This window comes from Carassius auratus, linkage group LG44F (assembly GCF_003368295.1).
Source record: "Carassius auratus strain Wakin linkage group LG44F, ASM336829v1, whole genome shotgun sequence".
Lineage (NCBI taxonomy): Eukaryota > Metazoa > Chordata > Actinopteri > Cypriniformes > Cyprinidae > Carassius > Carassius auratus.
In genome coordinates, this window is record NC_039298.1 from 5,234,826 (window position 1) to 5,245,271 (window position 10,446).

The 10,446-nt window shown below is 35.0% G+C and overlaps 1 protein-coding gene across 2 annotated transcripts in view; it reads right to left on the reverse strand.

Moving 5' to 3' along the window:
• The window catches only part of LOC113068386 (ephrin type-B receptor 2-like), a 47,942-nt gene extending 38,190 nt beyond the window's left edge, over positions 1-9,752 (reverse strand). For both annotated transcript variants that reach the window (XM_026241131.1, XM_026241130.1), the window contains exon 1: positions 9,596-9,752. In XM_026241131.1, the coding sequence (XP_026096916.1) occupies positions 9,596-9,695 (100 nt within the window). In that variant the 5' untranslated portion in view covers positions 9,696-9,752. The remainder of the gene's footprint in view (positions 1-9,595) is intronic.
• Positions 9,753-10,446: the final 694 nt, after the last annotated feature.

Sequence of the window (10,446 nt, forward strand, 5' to 3'; positions counted from 1 at the left end):
CATGTCACACAATCCTGGGATCCCTGTAAACACTGGCTCGATACAGCCTCAGCCATTAAGTGTCTCATTTATATTTCAGCAGCTTCTGCAGCTCAGGGGCAACCAAAGATATTTCTCTCAGGAACAGCACTGTCGCTGTGGGTTTAGTACTGTGAATGTGAGAATATGATGAGCCTGGGAGGAAAATGCAAGACGAAACAAACAATCCTCTTAGACTTTATAAGCCTTCGGGTCCAACCAAAAAAGCACAAAACATGATTACTAATACAGCCTCATGCATTCAAATAAAAGATCCATGCAACAATATAATGAAAATCAGAACAATTTACAACTGTCTGTGCATTGACAGAGAAAGTTGTAGCATCTCCCAGTTCTTGGTGCACTGTTTAATCAAACCCCCACTCCATCTGTCCAGGCATTCATGCAGTCTCTCTCTCTCCCTCTCTCTCTATATATTTTAATGAAAAGTAGGGCAGCGGGAGCCCAAGTCCAGCACATATAATCCTTACAGGCTGCGCTACACTCTGTATGCCACACTGGATTAATCCCACGGGAAACATGGCGAGTCTTCACTGGATTTTAGGTCAGCGTGCCAAGGCACAACTTTCAGTCCCACATTTTTATTTATTTATTCATTTCATCATCCAGTTTGCACATGCCGAGCCATGCCAATGCGGTAAACACAAGCACATACACCAAATCCACAGATCCTCATCTTCCTCATACCAAATCACTCTCTTTGGAACATTATGTTACCCATGCTATGTCTAAAATATAATATGTATCACAGTGTGGTATTTAAATGAAGCCGAATAAATCTCACATACCAATATATAAAGGCACGGAGGATTAAGGAATGTTGATTTTTCTGTCAAATGCTTTAATATGATAAACATAGAATCCTCCCTCGTGACATTACTACAAGTGAGAAAATATCAACAGTGCAACTTTAAGTGGAGAAACTGGTAAACACTACCAGTTACAAATCTGAACAGGCTCGGTAAACACCACTTCGGCTAACAGAGGCTGAGAAGCTGAATACTTGAAGTCTAATTTGCTCTTGTGAGGGTACTCTTGAGAGTCTACTGTATTAGCTACACTTAATGTTTTTTTATGGCCGCGCTGTTCCTTTGCCTTTCCATACTGTGGGATGTATGAGGCTGTATGAAAAAAAACAGATTGAGACATATCAAGAATAACAGCTAAAAAAAAAAAAAATCTCTAATAATTCTTGTTATAGTACCCACTACAGTTTTCCTTCATATTACAACAATCATAGAATAAGTTATGATGTCTTAATCACTAACAAATTAATGTTACGAAGCAGTTCTTTATAAAAGCAAGTCGAAAAGATTATCAAAACAGCTTCATCGAGTTAAGTTGCAGTCAGATTATCATAATTTTGCAAAGGTTTGTGGGTAAAAAAAGTCTATTGTCAGAAGACTTTCTGTTGGTCAATATAGCGAATTCACATGACAAACATGTACCTGATGCAGAGGTTTAGATGATTTTGTCAGTTTTCTTTTTTTTTTTCAGATGGAAAAAGCATAAACATTGCCCTTGAAACATACTGAAAAATGTATTAACTCAAGTTTTGATCATACAGGAATACCCCTCACAAACTATGCAGATCCCTACAGTCTTACATTCCATTATATCAAAACACACACACATAAACACACGCAACACTGATATTATATACTGCTACATACATTGGGATCCAAAAGTCTGAGACTTCTTTGAAAGTCTGGGATTCAAAATTTAAATTGAACCTGGAAATAAAAAGAAAAGAAATGCTGACTCAAATTGAATAAGCTTCTTGATCTCTAATTGAAAAAAATGTGATATTGATCATGTGATTCCTTTGCACAGATGGTATCTCATTGAAGCACGAACTTCTGACCAAACTTGTGTAGTTAATGTACAGTATATAGCTTGAGTGCGGTTGTAGTCATTTGAAAAGGAAAAAAAATTAACCATAAACATGATTATGTAACTGAAACAGCATGTCTCCAGCACACGATGGATTCAGACAGTGCTGATTGTAATAGATATTCTAAACTGATCAATAGCTTCCATGCCCTACAGTGAGCAGCTATGACACATTGTGAACATGTGAACTAGTGTGAGGACACGCTCAGAATTGTACATCCAGAAACGGGACAGGGTGCATTGATCCTCTGTGCTCCAGATCTGTCAGTCAACCTGTGGGTGGGACGTTAAAACATTCACTAGACCACGGGGACTGCCGCAGTGTGTCAAGTCACAATCCATCTACAAAACAACAGTAGCACTAGTCATGTCTGACATCTAGAAGCAAGGAAACAGTTTTGTAGTTTCACAGTGCACTTCAAGCACTAAACCCAAAAATTAACATTCTGTCATCATTCACTCACCCTGATGTGGTTTCTTCTGTGGAACATAAAAGAATATGTTTTTGACAGTTATTTTAATATTATTTATATGTAATTAACACATACTAAAATACTAAAAAATATATTTTTTAAATTCTTTAAATTTTTGTTTTATGTATGTGCTTTTGTAATTTTATTTAGTTTTTTTTCTATTTACCTTATAATTTTCCATTGTTATTTCAGTTTTAGTTTTAGAAATTTTAGCGCTTGTATATTTCATTTAGTTGATAATGCAACAAATCTAAGATGTTTTTAATCTAATGAAGAAGAAAAAAAAAACATTTATAATTTGCGACTTGTGTGTTGCACACAGAAAAGAAAATCATTAGGACCGACATGACGGTGAGTAAACAATGCCAAAATATTAATTTTTTGAGGGGTGACCTATCCCTTTAAGAAATCAAACAAGCATTTTCCTCATAAATCCTTTGTTGGATACAGAATTGGGATTTACTGACCTAAAAAAGCTATCGAGGAAACATGTCTGTGTGTCAGTAAAGCATTCGCTGCAGTCCAACAAGAGATTTGTTTCACTCGGTTTTGTCAGGATTCTGAGCAGACATCAGGGGGACGTTTTACATATAACCCCAGCATATCTCTGCTATGTGACTGTCTAACATTTGTAGACAGGAGCCAAATGTGATGGCTCTGAATGAGCAGTGGGTCAGTGGAGCAGCCTGCTCACAGTTTACAGACCCAACACTAATCCCCTTCTTTCCCTATTTACAACTCTCATCTCCGTAGCGATATGGGCCAAGAGCCGAAAAAAAGCACCCTGAAGTGGACAAACCATACTCTGACCACTTGCATTCAGAGGCCAAAATTAACCACACCTGCCAATTGAGTATATTTCGCATTATTGATTTCTATGCCTGCAACAATGGGATTATTTGTGACAAACAGCACAGGTCCTCGTCTCATTCGAGATTATACAGATCCTGATTTGTATTTTTTTTTCTTTTTGGAGACTCATAAACCCACTGAATATTACACACATTTGTTGTTGTCACACAGTTCTGAAAAAAAAAAAAAAAAACTTATATGAACCTGTGATTGACACTGAAGGAAGAGTTTACAGAGGTTGTGACAGATGTTTTAGTAGACGGTTAGACTTTTAATTGAATCGCTGATGTCACTTATATTTATACTTCACTTACAGGCCAACTGCTGTTTTATTTACAGGCCATTCACGTTTCGGGCTTTCTGAGTGTTAGTTTCAACCCTGCCCATGCAATAGTTTGGGCTCAGTAAGATTTAATCATGCTATTTTAAGAAATCTCTTATGCACACCAAGGATTCAAATATTATTCCAAGTTAAAATAATTGTTTTGCATTTGAATATATTTTAAAACTTAATTTATTTCTGTGACACAAAGTTGACATTTCCGCATCATTACTCCAGTCTGATCCTTCAGTAATCATTCTAATATGATGCACAAGAAACATTTACTAATATTACCAATTTTGAAAACGGTTGTACTGCTTAATATATTTTTTTATAAACATGATACACTTTTTTTTCAGGATTCTTTGATGAACAGAAAGTTTGAAAAATAAATCATTTGTAATTTTATAAATGTCTTTACTGTCACTTAGATTAATTTAATGCATCTTTGCTGAATAAAAGTATTACATTCTTTAAAAAAAGAAAAAGAAAAAAAAAAACTCACTGACCAAAAACTTTTGAACAGTTATGTGTATTCATGTCAGACAAACAATGATTAAATCAAAGGTGCAGAAAAGGGCCCAAATGAAGGTACAGAAAGAGTACATTCATGAATTACTAATGGCAAATACATTACCTTAAAAAAATCTACTCCATAAATACACTAAATGCAAATACAGTCTGCATGACTAATGTATGAGGAGGTGGATGTTAAGAAGCATCACAAGACTATGACTATGCATCAAAAACACTAACGTATACACTGAGAAATCAAATGATATTCAACCAAACACATACCCTTGTGCTTTCAGATAGTTTTGAAATTGAGAATAGTGAGCAAGTAGGTCATGAGCTTTTTGAATTTCAATATTTTATGTCAGCTCTCCGTGGAATAAGAGCACTTCTGCTCTGATGGCAAAGACGCAGTGGATTGACTGCATCTGCATCTGTAACTATTGAGGATATTATGATTATGCAATATCAGCTCATTATCTGGGATGTCCATTCATACTCATTTTTGCTTGCTTTGGGACATTCAATACCTGAAAATGAAAGAACACATAATGAAGTTTACACAGAACAAAATTATACATGGAACACAGACGTCACATCCAGACGCAAATTATCTCCATCTAAAAAGATTATGGAGTAGATGAATATCAATTATCTGAAAATAAGTAACAAATACAGAACATGGTTAAAAATGATTCCAAACGGTTCGGTTTGAGAAGGCTTTGACTGAATACTGACGATCACTCAAGAACAAACCATTCGCAAATCAGATCCTCGGTGGATTTCAGAGTAAATTAGCAGCTTCAGGCTATGGGAGCAAATTAACTTTTCATCTGATTTTTAATCACCCTGAATAGAGATTCTTAAGCTCAGGGATCTCTCTTCTCTTTTCATTAAGTTCACTTCAGAATGTAAAGCTTATGGGTCAATGAAAACAACTTACAGATTCGTTTTCGACAAAGAAAATACAATTCTAGAACACAGTCTATTGGACACCCGTGAGTAGAGACTAGGCCAGGTTTGAACCCTTTCAGGTACAGGTAATGAATTTAATTGCACTTATTGTACTGTATATCCATTCTGTTTGGACTGGCATAAAAAAAAAAAAAAAAAACACACTAGCTTTTTCTGTAGTAGCAAGATGAAAATCTTTCCAGCTTGAGTAGCATGCAGATCTGACTGGTGTGAAATGCTTAATGTACCATATGATCCAATATATTTTAATCATATGAGCACAAACACAATGTCATGTGCTCAAATAGATCTTCATCAGATAAACAACAACACAATAATGCAGAATAAAGCCACATGCTCAAATAAATCTTTATCAGATAAGTGCATGAAGCTACTAGACTCATTTTATCAGTGTTAGGCCTACTTGGGCTAATGTCAAATTAAAAAGTCCACAGCAAAGAAGACGAAAAACTTAATGTATTTAATGTTCTTTTTTTTTTTTTTTTTTACTTTTGCCAAACTTAATTTTCTTTTCATTATAAAGTAAGGACAGCTGTATCCTCCTGACCCTTTTTACTTTCTGCCATCCAAAAATGTAAGATATTAAAAGCATGCTCATCATGGTGGTTTATTCATGTCACTGTATGCATAAACCCAATTTCTTTCTGTATTTTTTAATTATTTAATAGATCCAGTCAAAACAATATGTTCATAAATAAATAAATAAAATTAACTGGTTTAACCAAACTTTATTACATGGTGCTCTGAAATGGCTGGTTCTGATTGGTCAGTTTTTCTCTGCTAATGACCGTCATCAATAGCAAACATGAATAGGCAGGTGCTTGTATTATAATGCAGATGCACTCTCTCCTTTCACAAAAATGCAACTTGTACCAACTTGCGGCCAAATTATCGACTATGGAGGAAACTGGAGGACTTCAGTATTAATACTTTACAATTCTTTTCAACTTTGGAGAGAAACTCCAGAAATATCATCCTGTCCTGTGTGCTTCTTATTACTTTGTGCTTAAAAACATCCATAAAATGGATTGCTCTCTCACATTGACCACTATACCCTGCTTGTGCTCTCCATTTAATAAAATGACCCACGTATGCGTGGTGGTTCGAGAGATATTGCTCCTCGATAGCAACTGACACTCTGACATTTTGTTAAATGAGATTCTGAGTGTTTACGAACCAAATTTGTTTTGTACCCTTATCTCTGCACTCAAAAATAGCATGAATTTAAATCAATATGACGGCGCTCATCAAACTGGCTGATAATTAACATTAAGAGGACAATCCATTTCACCTCATTTTATTCAAAATGATCACTCAACAAGACAGAAAGACAGATGGATAATTAAGTTGTCAAGCAGATGGCAAGTCCCTCTTGGATACCTGATAATTTCACCATTTTGACCCCCTCACAAGCCTGTGGACAAAATCATGTCATTTCATCAGAGGCCATATGGAAACTCCCAGTTTCCCATCACACATAAATTCACTGATTCAGAGACAGCTTGTTCTGTCTGCCAGGCCACAGAGCCGACGCTGTCTGGCATGACAGAAACTGGTCAGGTTTGCCGTGCTTATGTAGGCTCAAGGCTCAGAAAGATGTCGCAGATGCCAGAGGCAGGTCTTGGTCCTAATAGACAGGGACGAGGAAGTGCAGCAGGACACACATCACACCAACCCAGGTGCTTTCTGGGATACACGGCTGCGGTGTTTTTAATGGAAAAAAAGTAGTTGGTGGTTGCATAATGGTGTTAAGGTCAGAAAAACTGCAGAAGTTAAGAATCTCCCACATCTATAGTCAATGACATATAAGAAAAACCTGGTTATATCATCAGTGTATTCAGAATGGTTTCAAATGTCTTTGAAAACCATCAATTTCAAAGATAACTGTATGAAATACCAGACTAAAATGTAATATAACCGTTATATAAAAAGACCTTGAACACAGGTGAGCACACTTCTTAAAATGTACTTATTTATTTGTTTGTCAGGAGCATTGTTTTTCAATAATGAGGTCCTATTATAATTTTTAATATTTTTCGATTTTTATATAAAATGTACTTATTTTTCTTTCAGCTATAGTTTATTTTAGTACAACAAGGTAAATGAAAATGAGAATACATGTATACTTTTTATACTTTTGAATAAATTAATAGCACCTTATTAATAGAAACATATCAATAAAAAAACTTCCCATAACCATTCCCTGTAGTGATATACAGTATAGGTTAGATTCACTAGTGCATCCTGTGCAAAACCATAAATAGCGTATTTCTAACAGAACAAATAGACACTAATGTGTTGCTAGTATAATTTATGCATACTACTCTCTCTACAAAAGCTGAGGGGGGGTCTGCTTTTTCCCGCACAGTCCTGTCATCATGGCTTGCAACATGATTGACAGAACAAAACAGAACAGGAGCTTCAGTGGCAGTCCAGCCATGTATTTTCTTCACGTTACAGCAAATGATTTACTCACTGCCCTTGGGCAAACAAAGAACCCAGTGAACACAACTGAAACAGGATGGATTCATTAGATTAGTCAGAGCAGGGTCTAATTCACAGAGACATCCTCACTCACTTGAGGAATTATCCATGTCCTTAGTCGCAGCCTAAGTCTTGTGTCTCTGTGCTGTAAACAATTATTTCACTCCCAAGATCTGGATCTGCTCTGAGGTGTGATAAATGAGCTTTAACTCCTCACATCCATCAGACAGACCAAACAAACGGAGGCTGTGATTTCAGGGTATGGCTAAGCGTCATGTAGACACTGTTCATAGTGTATCGCTATAAACAGATGGCACAAGACTAAGCAAAACTCTCATCTGATGTTCCACAGAGAAATGTCCATACAAAAGGTCACAAATATTAGTTAATCACAACTCTTAAAGGGGTCACGAACTGAGAAAATTGAAATTCTCTTATTCTTTTATCATAAGAGTGAACAGTGATGAACTTTACTTCTTAATTCACTTCATTTTCTGTGATCTTGCTTACAAACAAAGCACAATATGATGCAGTATTTTCAGAAATATTGAAACTAAAAGTCTAAGAATTCATTTGGACAACTTCAAAGGCGATTTTCTCAGTATCTTGATTTTTTTGCACCCTCAGATTCCAGATTGCATTGCATTGCATTCCATTGCACATTATAAGGTTCTTTACATTATTCTTTACATTAGGTTCTTCATGTTAAAGAAAAAAGTTCTTTTAAGAACTGTCCACTGAAAGATTCTTCGGGGAACCCAAAATGGTTCTTCTATGACATCACAAACCCCTTTTTGGAATTTTTTTAGAATGTATAAAAAGTGTTTAAGAACAACATGACAATATCATCTATAAAATAATACTCAAAAGAAATGTGTAACTGTTTTATTGTCTCTCCTACCATCTCTGGTTGCAACAGGTCCGCCATTAAGGACCTTCTCTAAGAAATAATGGGTATAGTAAAAATGTATATAAGCACACTGAATCGCTCTACAATATAACATGAGAATGTACAGACTTCTAATGACAATCTAAATTACTTCAAAAGACTGAAGGACAAATCTGCAGACATAATTAAGCAACTGTTTTGCATAATATATTAAAACAAGACTGCACTATGAAGTTCTTTTTTTAAGATGAAGCTCCTTGCAGCTTTTCTGAAGGTCTCAGGTGGTGATGAGGTGCTGATGCAGGTCTCCAGGTGGAGATTTGAGACAATGGGCCACGTGTACTAACAGAAAGACTGGAGCATGACAGACAAAAATATACTATGGAAAGGACTAAAATATTTTTAAGGCATTTTGACTTACAATACTACTCTAGCATGCTTTTCAAAACCTAGCTAGACAGCATTACTATTTGCATTCTCACTCTATAATAGACAAAAATGCTGTGTAGTTACTAGACAGCTCACTAGCTATGAGCCTATATGTTCTCAAATGTTACTTAAGATCATTCTAGAGAGGGACTTGGTAATGCTGCTTAAAGAGACATGATTTACACCCTCGTGCTGCTCCAAATCTGTATACGGCTGTCTTTCTTCTCTGAATAGTAAAAGGAGATGTAAGGCAGAATGAGTCTCAGTCACCATTTACTTTGATGAAAGTGAACGGAACAAACTGCATAACATCATATTTTGTGTTACACAGAAATAAAGGAAGTCGTGTAGGTCTGGAACAACATGAGGGTAAGTAAATGAGGAAAGAATTTCATTTTGTGGTGAAAATTCCATTTAGGTTTTGCTCTGATTGAAAGGTTTATATTGTGTTGATGTAAAAGGAGAGTAGCAGCTGACCAAAGAAAAGCCATTTCAACTCATTTATTCCCTCAGACAGTTACAGTGCACCTGTTCTCGGTGCACTTTAATGGAAACGGAAGCCTTTAACTTGAGATAATAGGACATGACTGTAAAACACTAGTGTCGGAGGCTTTATTAAAAAAAAGTATCATCTTAATTTCATCATCAATATCATCAGCATCATGTAGCGTAAAAAGTATCTGACATCTTAAAGCGCGCACGTTTGACACAGACACATGCTCTTACCTTCAACAGCCCACACAATCCGTATTATCCATAACAAACGAATTATATCCATAATTGCCGTGAATTTGGGCATTTGACTGTAAAGACCTATAATATTCATTGAAAACTTGTTCGGCAGGCCATCTGTGAATACACTATGATCACAAGCACTCGAATAAACCCCATCGGACTGGAAGAACTAAAGCAAGTTTGGACGAAACCACTGAAACGCAGACGAGGGGGCGGGACTGAGTGATTCTCAACAATCAACTATTAATAGTGTCTGCAAGATAATAACTATTATATTATATTATATTATATTATATTATATTATATTATATTATATTATATTATATTATATTATATTGTATTATAATAATATAATTGTATGTGATAAAATCAGATCATATTATATGTAATAAAATATAAATTATAATTCAAGTAAATTATTTCATAAATGTATTAATTTACTTTATAAATTTATCTAAATTAAACAATAATGCTTGTAATTAAATAATAATACTTTTTTTTAAATCCCAAAAATAAACAAACTTAATTTCTAAAACTGAAAAAAAAACGGATTATTTAAAAAAAAAAAAAAGTTTTTTAATTTACATATATTTTTATGGATTTATTAATATATATTTTTCCCTATATATGTTAGCAACTGGCAAGAGGAAAATATTTATAAGGTTAGTAATTTAATCTGTATTAAATTACTAATATCTAAATAACTTAAAGACACCGTGGAGGCACTTAAATCAAAATGATTATTTATTTCGAATTTTGAAATAAGTAGCACTCTTCTATTGGATGCACAAGCCAATTAATTTGCCCTGAATTTACTTATTTGATCAATGACAGCATAAATT